This window comes from Euprymna scolopes, chromosome 26 (assembly GCF_053919585.1).
Source record: "Euprymna scolopes isolate OS-2025 chromosome 26, ASM5391958v1, whole genome shotgun sequence".
Taxonomy (NCBI): Eukaryota; Metazoa; Mollusca; class Cephalopoda; order Sepiida; family Sepiolidae; genus Euprymna; species Euprymna scolopes.
The window spans coordinates 49,793,907-49,810,080 of NC_136507.1; the positions used below are offsets into that span (position 1 = coordinate 49,793,907).

Here is a 16,174-nt window from a genome sequence, read left to right on the forward strand (position 1 = left end):
CCTAGTTATTATGAGTTCAACTTATCTGAGCTTTTGAAAATAAAGTCACACTTTAACAAGTTTAAAAACAAAACGTTTTAGGTTGATTTTTGTCGCCAGTTTTGTAAATATATTGGCAATATTTTGTTCTGATTCTATGTAGTTTACAATAATGGATTCTTTTTTTACTTAATTTTTTATGAAGTAATACTTAATATCTTTGTTTCGATCTTTGGAAAATTACTGGGTTTTGTGCCAAAACTGTTTGCTTGTATATCACAATTAATTACTATAGGGTCTTTAGTTTATAAAATAATCTTTAGAATGGCTTTTAGAAATAGTGCTTCTTGAGCAGAAGAAAAATGCCACAAATTCAGCTTCACATGTCGAAAGCGCCTTAATCTGCTGCTTCTTATTTCCATAATAATAGACCAATCTTTTGATTGTCTGAAATAGTATCTAGTTTACTTTTTCGATTCTCTTCGTTTCCCTAACCTGAATCTGGAAACTCCTCTAATTTTAGGGGATGCGTAGATTTCCTAAATACTAAAGATTGTTCCTTAGTCCCTTGTCAGTCTTGATAAGTTTTATAAGAGTTTTTTATTGTTTAACATATACTGTCTTACGGCCGACATTAAATATATAAGATTCTCTCTGATCTCTCGATATAGTTTTTTGTCAATTATTTCAAATTCTAAGTCTGTATCTTTATATCATTTCCAACCAGTATAGTGTATTCCTTGGAATTTTGCATCCCAAACTGTAATAGGATTTCGTCAATGTACCTTGATTAATTCATTTTAATAATTCCTTTTCCGTAAGTAAATTGTATGCTCAGAAATCATGATATCTGGCCAAGATCGGCTATTTAAAATTTTTATTTACTCCATTCCTAACATCCATTGACATTGTGTCACAATTTAATTTGGTGAAAATGTCATGAACCCACAAGATTAAAATTAGTAACTTATTGCTTAAATTTTTAGTATTCAAACAGTGGATCAACTGCGCATTCTTTGATCAATCAAATAATTATGAAATATTTGTTTCCAGTTTCTACCACTTTTTTTTTTTATATAGGAGTCACCACTTATGAAGGCCTGGAGGCCACGAGGTAAGGGTTATTGTCAGTAATCAATGGGATACTATCGTAGTGATCGTTAGTAGTGGAAATTTGGTAAATTATATTACTTAAGGGGATTTGTTTACATGAGACTTGAAGACTACCAAATTGTAGTCAGCTGGAAAACAGGCAAACAGAAGAGAGTTCCACAGGCGTGCAGTTCTAAGAAAGACACGGATAAAGAGTGGGAGAAATTATTGACAGTGGTTTCAGCTAGATGAGTGTTTTTCGTGAAAGTTTGGCGAGGGGGGGCATAGATTGGAACTCAGATGAGCACTTTCCATGAAAATAACGATAAAGCAGAGACAGGCTCGCAACATCTCTTCTGTGGGGGAAAAAGGTTGTAGGGAAGAGAAAAGGGCATTCCTCACTAAGCTATGAAGTCTATTTTGAACTCTGTCAAGGTAGGATAAAGTCTTTCTAATAGCTCCTGCCAAGATGTGGCAACAGTACTCCATCCTTGGATGTACTTGGCTTTTATATAGATAGAGAATTGGATCAGCAGTGAGATATCTGCTGAAGCGGTAGAAGGATCCCACCATGTTTCCAGCAACCTTGGCAACAGATTTGCTGTATGTGCTCCATTTCAGATCAGGAATAAAGGTCAAGCCCAGAAGCTTGTCAAAACAGGGAGCCTCTCCAAGATGAGAGCCATTCATTTCAATTGATGCCAGATAGGAATCAGTGTTGATGTAAAGATAGAAGCTTTTTTTTTTTTTAACATAGGCATCACCACTTATCAAGGCCAAGAGGTCACTCAAGGATAAGGGTTAAAGAGTGTACAGTAGACATTGGACAATATAGTAATCATTAGTAATGAAAATTTGGTAAATTTGATAACTTATATAGAACGGCTCATCAAGAACTTATTTACGTTAGACTTGAACACAACCATATTGTAGTCAGCCGGAAAGCAGGAAAACGGAAGACAATTCCACAGGCGAGCAGTTCTAAGAAAGAAGCTTTGTTCATGGAATCTACATTTAGGTTTAGGCACAGATAACGAGTGGGGGGAATTATTGATAGTGTGTACAGCTAGACGAGTGTTTCTTGTGAAAGTTTGGCGAGGGGGGGGCCATAGATTGAAGCTCAGTTGAACACCTTCCATGAAAATAATGATACATCAGAGACAAACTCGCAACATCTCTTCTGTGAGATAGAGGTTGCAAGGAAGAGAAAAGGATATCTCCTACGAGGCTATGAAGTCTATTTTGAACTCTATCAAGGCAGGAAAAGTCCTTTCTAGCAGCTCCTGCCTAGATGTGGCAACAATATTCCATCCTTGGACGTACCTGGTTCTTATATAGATAAAGAATAGCATCAGCAGTGAGATATTTACCGGATCGATTGAAAAATCCCACCATTTTTCCAGCGGCCTTGGCAACAGATTTGATATACGTGTTCCATTTAAGATCAGGAGTAAAGGTCAAGCCCAGAAGCTTGTCAAAACTTGAGGCCTCCTGAAGACGAGAGCCATTCATTTCAATTGATGCCAGATGTGGATCAGAATGTTGATGATGTAAAGAGAGAAGCTTGGTTTTAGATGCATTAAAAGTAACCAACCACTTCTTTCCCCATTGTACTACATGCTCAAGATCAGAGGAGAGAGAATTGGAGAGAACTTGGTTGTTTACTGTCTTAGATGTGCTACCATAAATGGTAGTGTCGTCAGCATAAATGTCTACAAATGATGTAAGGATGTGATTTGGAAGATCATTAATGTAGATCAGGAAAAGAGTTGGGCCCAGAATGTACTCCTGAGGGACACCGGCATTAATACTGTGAGCTTCTGATTTTTGCCCCTCAACTACTACTCTTATGAACCTATCAGAAAGAAATGATTTAATAATTGAGAAGACATTTCCAGCTATACCATAGCTAGAGATCTTATGAAGTAAACCTTTATGCCATACCCTATCAAAGGCCTTAGATATGTCAAGAGCAATTGCCCTAGAAAGGTGGCCTCCGTTGAGAGATTTGCTAATCCTATGAGATATAACTGTAAGCACATCTGCTGTAGATCTAGCAGAACGGTTAAAAAGCTTAGTTTTTAGGAAAAAGCTTAGTTTTAGATGCATTTGAAATAACCAGCCACTTCTTTCTCCGTTGTACTACATGCTCAAGATCAGAGGAGAGTTTATGGCCTTTGATGTGTCATCAGCATAAATGTCTACGAATGATCTTAGGATGTTATTTGGGATATCATTGATGTAGTTCAGGAAGAGAGTTGGGTCCAGGATGGACCCCTGAGGAACTCCAGCATTAATACTATGAGCTTCCAATTTCTGCCCATTAACCACTACTCTTATGAACCTATCAGAGAGAAATGATTTAATAATTGAGAAGACATTTCCATCTATACCATAGCTGGAGATTTTGTGAAGTAGACCTTTATGCCATACCTTATCAAAGGTTTTTGATATGTCGAGCAATTGCCCTAGAAAGGAAGCCTCCATCGAGAGATTTGCTAATCCTATGAGATATAACCATTAACACATCTGCTGTAGATCTAGCAGAACGGAAATCATATTGTATATCACTAAGAAGGTTATTTTTGCTGAGGTGGTTGACTACGTCTCTATTTAACACAGATTCCAGCAACTTACTCATGACACACACGAGACTTATTGGTCTGTACTGAGAGGAAGATGACTGATCACATGAATTCTTAAATACAGGGCATAATGATGAAGTTTTTCAGGGTGTTGGGAAGCAATTCTCCTACAGGACAACGCTTAAACAGCTTTGTAAGTATGAGAACTAGTTCTGGTTGAAGCTTTTTCAACACTATAATTGGAATGCTTTACTGGAATCAAGGTTTTTGATTAGCTTGGCAACATCACACACAGATATTTGTATGTCGCATAGCATGTTTTCTGATACAGAAGGAAATACGGGGTGGGTGGAGGTTTGATAGCCTTGGTTGCTTAGGGTAGAATTAGCTACAAAGAGTTTTGCTTTGTCTGATGCTGGCAGTCCTGAAAGCAGCTTTAGTCTCAGTACATCTATTACATTGGAAGCAATGGAAAAAGTGATTTCTGTGCACAATGGCAGCAGTACATTACGGCTGGCTGTTAGGTTTTTGCTGGAATGTTTTGGAGGGTATGAAGCGGTCTATACCTACAATTAACCATTCCATCAGGTCTGACACTCCAGAGGACACATTGTTTTGAAACATGGAACACAGAGGTAGATCTGATATAAATGTACAGAAGTTATCCTAGTCAGCCATAGAGTATTGATATACTGTACGACTGAGGACTTATTGCATTTCATTTTTATCAACCGAGTGATCAGAAGATCCAAGTGGAGACAGAACAGAAAAGAAACATAGCTCAAGGCAAGTTGTAAGAAAAAGATCTAGGAGACTTGCATACTGACCGTCAGTGTCGGACACATGGGTGGGTTCGTCGAACAATCTGCGGGAGGTCATTGCTGTATGTAATGGAGAAATTGTGACAGAACCTCCCCTCTTGTTTGAGTGAGTTAATCATTGAAGACTTCACAGACGTGAATGTTAAATGAAGGATGAGCAGACAGGATGTGGTCAATTTTCTCAAATATGCTCTTAAAGATAGTAACTCCACTGTTGTGGAGGCGATAGAGGGTAAATATAAACGTAGTGGTGTGAGCAAGTGCAACCCTAAAGCACGTATAGGGCAACTTAGGGTCTTCTCTGGAGATGTCCCTACCACATGGAAAGCCATCTTTAATATAGGCACATATCCCATGCCCATTGCGATCTTGAGGGTCAGATTTGGAAGTTAACTTAGAGTATCCTTTAATATGGAACTCATCTAGGGAAATAACCAGTCCAATGCCAGTTTTGCTTAGGAATAATAGGTTTGGTTTAGTCCCCTGTAATTCGGTTTCAACCTCTGAAATGTTGGTGAAATGATGTTTGAGAAGGAGACATGGTAGTGAGGGGTCTATGTTGGAAGTTGGAGTTCTGGGTTAAATGAGTATTCTTTCTGGAGACTTTTCATGATGGAGTTTGGGGACTTGCACAACAGGTCGAAAGACTTGGTTAGAGCATGGCAGAGAGGAAAAGTAAGAGAGAAAAAGAAACAAAGAATTTTTTTTTTTCTAGCTCATTAGATAAAGCTGTAACAATTACCCATAAATACAGGGAACTAAACCAGATATGGCATCGAGAAGCCCAACCAGAAGCTACTGCATTGTCCAGAATCCATTCACCAAATGGCAATACAGCAGTCCTAGTACTTTGCACCTGCTGATAGGACAGCATCCTTAGTGGTCAATCCAAGGTTTGGGTTCCTGACTATCAGGCGGATAACATCAGCCCAGATAAAACATTTACCTCCACCACCCTTATTAGTGACATGGTCACAAGTATAGACACAGAAATAGGAAATTTCCGACATCTCAGGCGACTGTTCACACAAAAATATTGCCGAACTAGAATACAGCTTTTTCTTCTCCCTTTATCAGAAAAATCACTCATTGTAAATGAGGACTGAGGAACAAATTAGGAGAAGTGAGAGTTACGAGAGCTGCCGATATCACATCCACAATGCATTGTCTACTCTCTATTAAAAAAAAAAAAATAATAATAAGCATTGTTCAATTGCCATGTTTAGGGGAAAGTATGGCAATAGATTCCCCTTTCACAAACTGGAAATAAATAGAACGGCCGGATGTATTTATGCTATATTAAATCCGATTATACATTTAATAAAACAATCTAATAAAAAATATAAATCAAAAACTGAAATAATATAATTAATATTAGCACTTGCATCTAATACAAAAGAAAATATTGCAAATTCACAACTTATCTGCTAAAAACATCCGTCTTCAATGCAAACTATTAATGATAGTCTTGGCCTTAAATAACCCCTAGCATCCACAACTTTTTAAAAAATAAACTGTCGTTATGTGCTATAGTTTGGTAGTTGGTCTAGTATGTCGTTTTATAGGGATATGAGGTGCAGGAGCAGGGGTGAAGAGAATAGAATTATTGGATCTATTTATGATATATTTTCAAATAAACTTGTCAGATAAAATAGTACATTCTTGGACAAGAAAGCCTATTATATATTTAATAAAACAATCAAATAAAAATATATAAATTAAAAACTGAAATAAATATAATTAATATTAGCATTTGCATCTAATAAAAAAGAAAATATCGCAAATTCACAACTAATCTGCTAAAAGCGTCTGTGTGACACGGAAAAATCAGGCTGAAGAAATCTGAAGTGAAACTGATTTGATTTTCATGGGCGAATCCTTATATACGAACATTCTAGCTTATTTGGTGCATCACTGCACGTGGAACGCAACATAGTTCCTTTATTCCATGTGTGCAGATATGCAAATTGCAACATTGTGTGCTTGTGCATTCCCATATACATGGGTGTTGAAACGGTGATTGCTGTTGAATATTCGTCAGATGATAAACTCGTCAGATAAAATCAGTACATTCTTGGACAAGAAAGCCTATTATATATTTAATAAAACAATCAAATAAAAAATATATAAATTAAAAACTGAAATAAATATAATTAATATTAGATAAGAAGATTTGTTCCGGCCATATGTAGCAATCATTACAACTTTTATGAATGTATCGCACATAATTTTTCCCATATGAGTATGTTTATTCTTTTAGATATATTTATTTACAGGCACATTTTCACAGTAATTAATGAATGCAGAATTTCTATAAACTGGGTTTTTTTTATAAATATGTTTACTTTGTTTTATGGATGTCTTGCATATCATTTATTTTTAAAATATATTTATTTTTGATATTTTGTATTTATCATACTAACGTAATAGAGGATATTAAAAAATTATTTGACATTAAAAAGTTTTTAATATTTTTAAATATTATTGTTTAATTTATTTTATTTATTATTGTTTAATATTATTCTTTAATATTGTGTTTATATATATATATATATACACACTTATTATTTATTGTTGGAATTTTAATCCTGTTTAATCTTTCTTCCTCTCTTTTTCTTCTTTCTTACTCTTTTATCTATTCTTGATGTAATGATGATGATTGTTGTATCACATGACTGAATTGTACTCGTTGATTGGTTTCGGAAGTTCCCGCTTGGTTTTTGAAAATTTTTGTTATTTTGTCAGTTGAGGTTTTGGCATCCACTGGTGTGGAGCGTGTGAACTTTGTCTCCATCAAAAAAGACGTAAAAATTAGAAACAGTATTAACTGGACTTTACATCTTATTTTTTTAATCATATTTCTTTTTACCTTTTTTTTTTTTTTTCCAATAAATCATTTTTCTTCTAGACGGTCGTTTCTTTCTTCTTTCTTTTTATTATTGCATTTTTTTTTTTTAACACCTCAATAATCGTCTTTGGATATAGTGGCAAATTTTCCGCATAAGAGTTAAACTAGATATAGATTGTTGGCTATGTGTGTCGGAATTTTTTGAGAATTTTTGACACCCCTAACACAAAACTGCGAATAAAATATAAAAAACTTGTAATTTTTCTTTTTAAAGTAGGTTGTTTAATTTCCTATGGAACATACTTCCAAAATAAACTATTAAAGTTTTAAAAAAAATAATAGAAATATGATTTTTTATTTTAAAAAAAAAAAGTGCATACGCGCGCTCATGCAGCCATTTTTTTCTACGTAATGAAATAAATTGAATTTTACGAGTTAAATTTTTTTCAATTTTTTCACTTTAAAAATTTATTAAAATTATTCTATTGGTTCAATTTTTACGATATATGCAGGTTTAATGTGAAATTTTATGCTCTTTCCAATAAACTGAATATAATATTCTAGACAAACGTTTTTTTTTTATTATTCACCTCCCCATTTTGAAATGTCTATTAAAATTAAAATAATTAATTTTCTCACCTCAGATTTATATATCACAAATTGAAGATAAAAGATCAATAACAAAATAATCTAATTTAAAACAAAAAAAAAAGAAGTTTTCTGCAAATTTACATGTAAAGTCAAAAGTTTAAAAAAAAACACTTTGATTTTTTTTTTTTTATTTAAGTGAAACCTCACATTTTAAAAATATTATCCTGAAAAAAATTGAACACCTACAATAATTTTTTTCCGTTTCATTCAATGTTATTTTATTTTAGATATTAAAAAAAATTAATTCTATAAAGAAGAAATAAAATATTTTAAATCAAAACCTCATGCATTTCTTTAAGAGGATAAAAAAAAATGGAAAATTTGTCGAGGGTTTTGTTTATAAAAGTAAACTTACTTATGAGTGAATCTGATCATTTTTCAAGTACGGTGACCCATATGACTAACTTTTGTTGACAGCAAACACATGTCAGAAATAGAAAGAGGAGATTAATTATAGCACTTTTAGGTCACCATAGTTCTCAACTGGAAGAAAGGGAAACACACCTTCTCTGTGAACATCTGATATGACTATTTAAAAATCGCGGTATTTTTTAATCCTTGCTTAAAAAGTCCTTTATTTAAAAAGTACATCGAATATAAAACATAAATATGGATAAATTCTTAACAATGAAGAATGGAAGTACCCATTGATTAGTATTTTTATAGGTAAGTGATTTTTTGGAATTTATATATATTTATTATATTCGAAGTAAGTTAAAATTCATTGATTTTCTTGAAATCTTTTTTAAAGAAAACTGATTTAAAAAAAACAAATATTGTGCATATTTTGCTATTAAGCCTGTTATTATTTTTAAATTTGGTCTTTGCTCCTTTTTGTAGAAAAAAATTAGGGTTTAAATTACATTTTTTCAAGTAGTTATAAGCTTTGAAAGACAGTAAAAGTTTCATTATTCAAGTTTTTATCACACATTTTTAATGGCGACTTCTGACACTGCTAACGGTCAGCCTAAGGTGAAAATTATCACTTTGAATGAGATGTAAAAGGAGTGGGGATTATTTTGGGATATAATGTGTATAAAATCATAAGAAACCTTGGAATTTTTTTCACAAGTAAGATTTTGGTACATTAATTAATAATTTGAATTTTAATCGTCCAACTAGATCCTAACTAACTAGTTTTGTACGTAAAAAAGTAGACAATCAGAATACATCTTTCATTTACTTCCTTATAATCAACCAATCACAACGATTGTAGTGTGTACTAAAATCAAAATGGCGGCGTCCAGCGAAAAGAAAATATATAAACAAAACAAAAATATTTTCGATTTCATATTAACAAAATAACACATTTCCTTGTTAATTTTATTTTTGCATTTTTCTTAATCTATTATAATGAATAAATAGAAAATGACTAAGTGTTCAGAGAGAGTGAAATATGTTAGAATATTTGTTTCCGCTTTAAACAGCAATATTGAAAATATATACAAAAATCCATCATCTGCTTCAAAGAATCGCAATTGTAAAATAAAGCAAGTAAAGCATGTATGGTCCCCCGTGAGTGTACAGTGAAAGACCCCCCCCCCCCATTTAGCCATAAAAGTCCCCAGGGGACATCAAATCCTGGTGAAAATGAACAAACGGTGCAGTTTTAGGTCTTAACATATGTAAATTGGAGTTCTGCCCCATGCAAAAAAAGAAATGACTAAGTTCATCATTGCCCTCCCCCCCCCATGTAGCCCCAAAAGTTCCCAAGGCCTTAACATATTTAAATTTGAGTTCAACACCATGCAAAACTGCTAAATAGACATACACAGAAAATTTTGGACAAATATGGTAAAATAATCCCCAAAATGGAGTATTTTTATTAGCCCGAAAAGAGCCCCTGAGGCACACCTAAGACAAACAAAATTATATAGAAATCAGTTAGTTACAACTTTTCAAAAAGTTTTATAAAAACCCAAAGCATCAGTTTTTTTAATAAGCACAAAAGTGTCAATTTTAGCCATTTTAACCCAGAAAGACACCAGAGTTTTCTCAGAAAATCTGTTCTGATACTTTTTTACTTTTATCATGTTTAAGTTTGTGCAAAATTTCAAAAAATTCCAAGGCGTAGTTATTGAGAAAAGTGCTGACAAGGACAAGGGTGAATTTGCAGGTTCACCCTCCTTTTGTCAGGAGACCAACAAAAATAAATTATGATCAATAATTTTCGTAATTTCAATGCTTTTAAGTAATCTAATTTTGGTAAATTTGTAGATGAACACTCGCTGTTATTCTGCAAATTCACACTGGCTCATGAAATTATAATTTCATATTCAAGTGGAGATAATTTTGATTGGGTTAAAATATAAACATTTTTATATTTATTATTTTTACTAGAAATTTTGAATGAGGTCAAGTGTATGAACCTGTTTGCATTTGGATGTGACAGGGTAAATATTCAGTTTTTATACAACACTGCAAAGTGAATAAATCTTTGACAAATATGAATGAAACTTTTTTTGAAATATAAAAATAAAACGTGATGGCGAAGCAATTACAAATTGCTAAATAGTTTATTGTTTTTTAACTTTTTTAGATAAGTATTGATAATTGGAATCTTCAGACTACAATTGTCATCTTGATTGTTATAAGTTTATAGTAATAATTAGTAATATTACATATTTAAATAAGATTTGTGTTAATCCTCTGAAAATTTGTACGTATTCGGGATCTTAAAGTTTGTATTTGTCTCCCTCCCATAGAGAAAGATGTGACATGAGGTCGGGATTTAAAAAATCAGCACCCTAGAAGAAGGGTAGGCTGATCAAACAAAAATTGCCCAGGTAGCCCAGTTGACATTTCTTTGTAGGGTCGCCTTAATCAAATAGCAATAAACTTACCCCTTCTCAAAGGGCACGAAGCTACGCCTGGAAAGGTAGACTTCTTAAAACTTCATAGGACCATGCCTCATAGCGACAAAGAACAAGCCATCCTTAAAAATGATCGTGACTCTATTAGTCTGATTTAAAGGTTCAATCCTTACTACAGGCGATACAAAAACTAACTCTTCTATCTGATCATGATGAGAATAATCTACCTACTTAGATTAAATAAGGAAGTAAGTTTGTCCATGTTCCCAAGTTCAACATAAAGATTCACAAGTTCAAAAAGACGCACCTGAGAAATGTCAAAGATTACATTAACCAAAATCTTGTGAATGTAACAACGAAGATGAGAATTGTCATCGAAATAATGTGAAAATTGTGATTCAACTTTTTCTGATTTATTTCAACTTAATTGCTGTTTGGCCAAAAGATTTTCAATTTTATGCACGTTTGTTCTGAAACTGAGATATCCCCAAATGTTAACACATTAGGCTTTGCATCAATATATTAATTTTTAATATTTAACATGAAAGATCAAAATTATTCAATAAACACTGGTGATTACCTCGTATTGATGCAGTCTTTTCAAAGTTTCACACAAACATTTATCTTTTTCCAATGCATCGTTCTTTGCCTGAAAATGGAGAACATCAAAAGAAATCCACATTTCCTTAATGTTAGAACTGTTATATGCAGGTTGATAAATGTACTTTTCTAATTTGAAAAATATATTTTTTACAAGTGAATAAAAGATAGCTTTTAAAACTTAGTAGAACAAAAGCAATCTACTTAGTGACATGCGATATCGATTTTATCTCGCAAGATTGATAGCTGATGTGCTAATTGTAATATCGCATAGGATCAATGAATGAGTCTTCATATCTAGAGTAATAACTCTTGACATATCAAAGGTTTTTGGCAGAATCTGGCACAAAAGTTTGGCTCGCAAACTTGCTTACCATAGAATATCTGGAGATGTCTTCTTGACCATCAAATTCTTTCTAAAAGTAATTGCTAATGAGCATAAGTCGAAAACACCCAGTATCAATGTTGATATGCCTCAAGGATCCATTCTGAGCCCAACTCTCCTCTTCAGTGATCTTTCAAATAATATTGTTGACATCTATGCAGATGACACAACTGTCCATGGCAGCACTTTAAAGAATATTGGTGATCAGGATCTTGCCGATTTTCAGTTTTTCAATCTACAGAAAATAGTACAGTAGGGAGAAAATGATATGGTCATCTTCAAATCCAATGTCAATGAATATTTGTTATAAACCTCCCCATTAGGAATAAAATTTTGTTCATTATTTTGAATCCTCTCATAATATTCTCCATCATTTAACTGACAATCCACCCATCTCGTTAACTCTTATCCTTGAGTAGGGTCTTTTGGTCTTGCTATGTCACGATTCATTAGTAAAAATAAAAAGGCAGCAACTTTTAAAATTTGACATATTTTTTAGAACTTGAATATAAAGTTGAATGCTCAAGCATAAATATAACATTTTAATAGATACAAGAGTGTGAACGATATTTGTTTGTTCGATTGTAGATTTTATGCATATTTTTCTTTTCAATTTTTTCATCAGGAAAACTGTAAATTATATTTCTTCTTTTTTTTTCAATTTTTTTTTTTGTTTAAATTGACTATGGATAATTTTTCACCTTCATACTTGTGGAAGACATAATGTTTTTCTTGAAAGTCATACCAGAAAGACAAATAAGAAGATTTTAGACTTCCTTGGTATTAGTAGGAGGATGATCGAAAAGTTTAACAAGGAATTGAAAGATTCAGTATTTAATTAAAAGGTGACATCAAAGAGGAACAGATATGATCGACCATCTGATTCTGAAGTTTAGACAATAAACCCAACAAATCAATTCGTTACATTGCAAGAGAGAAAGTTGTATCTGAAAATCTTATTAGACTGATAGTGCATGAAGACATCCAGCAGTGATAGAGGTCCGTGACCAATTTTCAATCTGCCTTGACATTGTCAATAAAACCAATGTTTGGCTCATCAAGTAAAATAAGCCATGATGACAAACTGAGTCAAATGAATAAATCTTAAAAGTTGAAACTGTGTCATTTTTTTGTAGACATCAATCTTGCAAACAATTTTCGTTCACACCTTGTATAAGCTTTTAAACCACCTTCTGCATGGTTGTTAAACTTTGAAGCATATAACTAAGAATTTATAATAATAATAAAAAGTGAATCTTTTTCAGTAAATAAGTTATTGGAATAAACAATAACACAGCATAATACTTCCCTTCCCCACGTAAAGTTCAACCTTTGCTTACTCTGATAGGGAGAGTTGCAGCGTAGTAGTGGCAGAGTTACCCGGCTAAAAGTGAAAATCTAGGAGGAGTCTCTACCTCTACATGTGGCAAGCAAAGGCATGTCACGTGTGGAACCACAAATCAATGGAGTGAGATGGGCAATATTGCTTCTATGAGATTCCTTTATGTGTTCTGGGCCAAACGTTTCCCTACTTTGCATGCAACTACTAAGTGTTCCTGCTCTTTGCGTTAGGAATAAAACCTGGAATCTTGAACAAATAATTCCGATTAACAAGAAAGATTGCATACAGATTAGACAATCCTGAGGTATGATCTTCATGTGCATTCAATCTAGGAAATACAGCTGAAGGGTGTGTTCACAAATTTACACATTTGGCAAAACCGGACCACCCTCAGAAGGATGGAGATAACAGATATCATGATGGAACATATTAGTTTTAACAAGCCATAAGAAGTGGAACAGAGCCTGCTGCAAATGGTGCAATGTATTTGATGGTAGAGGAAAAATTGAAAGACGGTATATGAAGATTATATAGATGTGTGAAACACACACCTCTGCTCTCCCCTTTAACTTAAGATTTCTGTAGATCCACCGACTAGCAACAGCCCACACCGTTTTCAAAACCTCTGACAAATTTTTCTGCAACTGAAGATTGGGACCAAACTCGACAAGTATCTTGCAAAGCCTATCACTCCATGTAAAGGGCCCATGAAGGGAGACTCCTATCAAGACATTGATGCACAAATCACAGGACTTTTCACAGTTTATTTTGGCCCCAGCTATCATTACATACAATCTGGTTTCTGTGTTGACGACACTAATCTTGACATTGTTCATTACAAACACTGTTACATCATTGGCATAACACAGTACTTTACCACCTATCAAAGTTATACCACATAAAACCAGATTCACTCAGCCTAAGAAGGAAAGGCTCCAAGGCAAGCACATAGCACATCGATGATATTGGACAATCCTGACCAATGGATTGGAATAAACTGAAGAGCCTCAGTCTCTTCCCATTGACTACTACCAGCACCACAGGGTTGGCATAAAGGAGGTGAATCCATGAGCAAAATTGCATCCCAAAAGTGGCCACCAATAAAACAGCTTCCAAGTAACAATGATCCACCTTATCAATGGCTTTGGCCTGGTTTAAATTAATCAGCATGGCCTCAATGATCAAGTGTATTGAATGCAAGTTATCCTGAATTGTACCACCCTTCACAGCACAAGTTTGCTCAAGGTTAATCAAGCAAGCCAGAACAAGCTGCAAACGATTGTTCAAAATCTTGAACTTCACATTAAGCATCATTAAGGGCAATAATTATTTAACTCATTCCAACCAACTTTCTTTTTGTTAAGGTGGACCCACTTTAATATACCACCTTCTGCACCTAGAAGCTTCAGTTGCCAAAAGGTGAGGAAAGTCGAACTGTTTCATTCACAAACCTGGTTTCCTGGAAAAAAGTTCCTGAGAGTGAGACCGACAGGCTTCCAGAACACCTTCGTTTGAGGTCATGGTATGACTATCCAGCAATGTGACATGTGCAATGTGCTAATCGCTTATCAAAACTTCACTGCATGCAATTCCATGGTTATATTTGTTGCCTCATAGGGCATTCTTTTTAATCTGGTCCTAATTGTACTACTTTTCAGTCAAGGAAGCAAGGATTTTTCATTTCAGAACTTGTCAATAAAATCAGATTTATCTGCAAACATGCAAAAAAAAAATGTATCGTGATCCTTGTTAGTACCCTCTAGATGTTAACCCCAAGTGATCTGTTGACATCCAGGACCTCATTCCAGTCTCCCGATAGAATACCCATTTAGGAAGTACTCATAAAATGCTCGCTCCAACAAATAAAAGCCACAAGCTCAACAGAGCTATTAAGTGCATAAACACTGATAAAACGAAACGGTAATATCTAGAATGCACAGTCTACTTCCAGATCCATGACGTATGGGTCACACAATGCATCCAAAGACCTAGCCAAGAAACACTTCTCGAACAAGAATTAAAGTATGCTGATATACCTCATAACAGTGCAACTCAAATTATCATCTGAAATGAGATGGATTTCTTGTAAACTACAGATATCCACTCTGAAGTGCTGAAGATACAAACTCAGGTGATATTTGCGTGAGTCAGACCTCAGTTCCTGCACATTCAGACTAGCAAGCTTGAAATCCATTCTTGTGTCTTAGAGTTGAGATCCAGAAACAAAATTGCAATCAATAGCATTCCAATGGCTCTCCCAATTGAATAGGTGCACATCTGTATATCGAGCCTCTTATGGTAAATACCACCGACATGTAATGGATAGGTTGGTTAGTTTGACTATCCTATACAGAGAGAGGTGCAAATTTCTGATGTCCATGTTTTAAAAATTACTATAGGAGATGAAAGTTCAAAGGATTTATTTGCTCTCCTCCAACATTAATCATGGGTTGTTTACCTTCTACTTCTCCTGGATCATGGTTAGAATCCGTTTTGCATTGGGAAAATTGCAGGGATCTTCGATCAGCATTCCAGCCACCTACTTGAAGTCTATCAGATTCATCAGGTCAACATTTTTGTCATAAACCTAATTATTTATTTGTGGTTCGCTGACTGAACAAATGTTTTAACCATTCTTTTCTGGGTTGGGGCAGGTTTTACAATGTCTTTGGAGGCGTGAGCCATGGGTAGGGACTTTGCGGGGCATGCGTAAGGAGTATTTGGGATAGCTTCCGTACATTCATATCTGATCTCCCTCTCCATTCCATGTTTAAAAAGGATGTGTCCTCTATAGTATCAGATCTGACCGAATGGTTACTTGTAGGCATAGGCCAATTCATACCATCCAAAAAATTCCAACAAAAACCTAACAGCCAGCCATGGTTCTCCCTCGAATGTGCTGCTACCATCGCATACAGAAATCACTTTTTCCATAGCTACCAACGTAATAGATGCACTGAAACTAAAGCTGCTTTCAGAACCGCCAGCAACCATTGTAAAAGAGTAATAAAAAATGCAAGAGAACTATATGCGCAATCCGTTAAGTCCAAAGTAGCTG

The 16,174-nt window shown here is 34.3% G+C and overlaps 1 protein-coding gene across 7 annotated transcripts in view; it reads right to left on the reverse strand.

The window, feature by feature from the left end:
• LOC145248020 (centrosomal protein of 290 kDa-like) overlaps nt 1-16,174 on the reverse strand; it is a 116,569-nt gene that overhangs the window by 12,934 nt on the left and 87,461 nt on the right. For 5 of the 7 annotated variants that reach the window (XM_080109730.1, XM_080109728.1, XM_080109729.1 and 2 more), the window contains one exon: nt 11,370-11,438. The exons of 1 other annotated variant lie outside the window; for it this stretch is intronic. In XM_080109730.1, coding sequence (XP_079965856.1) covers nt 11,370-11,438 — 69 coding nt within the window. Of the gene's footprint in view, nt 1-11,369; nt 11,439-11,845; nt 12,010-16,174 lie in introns of those variants that run through there. One more of the 7 variants, XM_080109727.1, reaches the window with a different exon arrangement.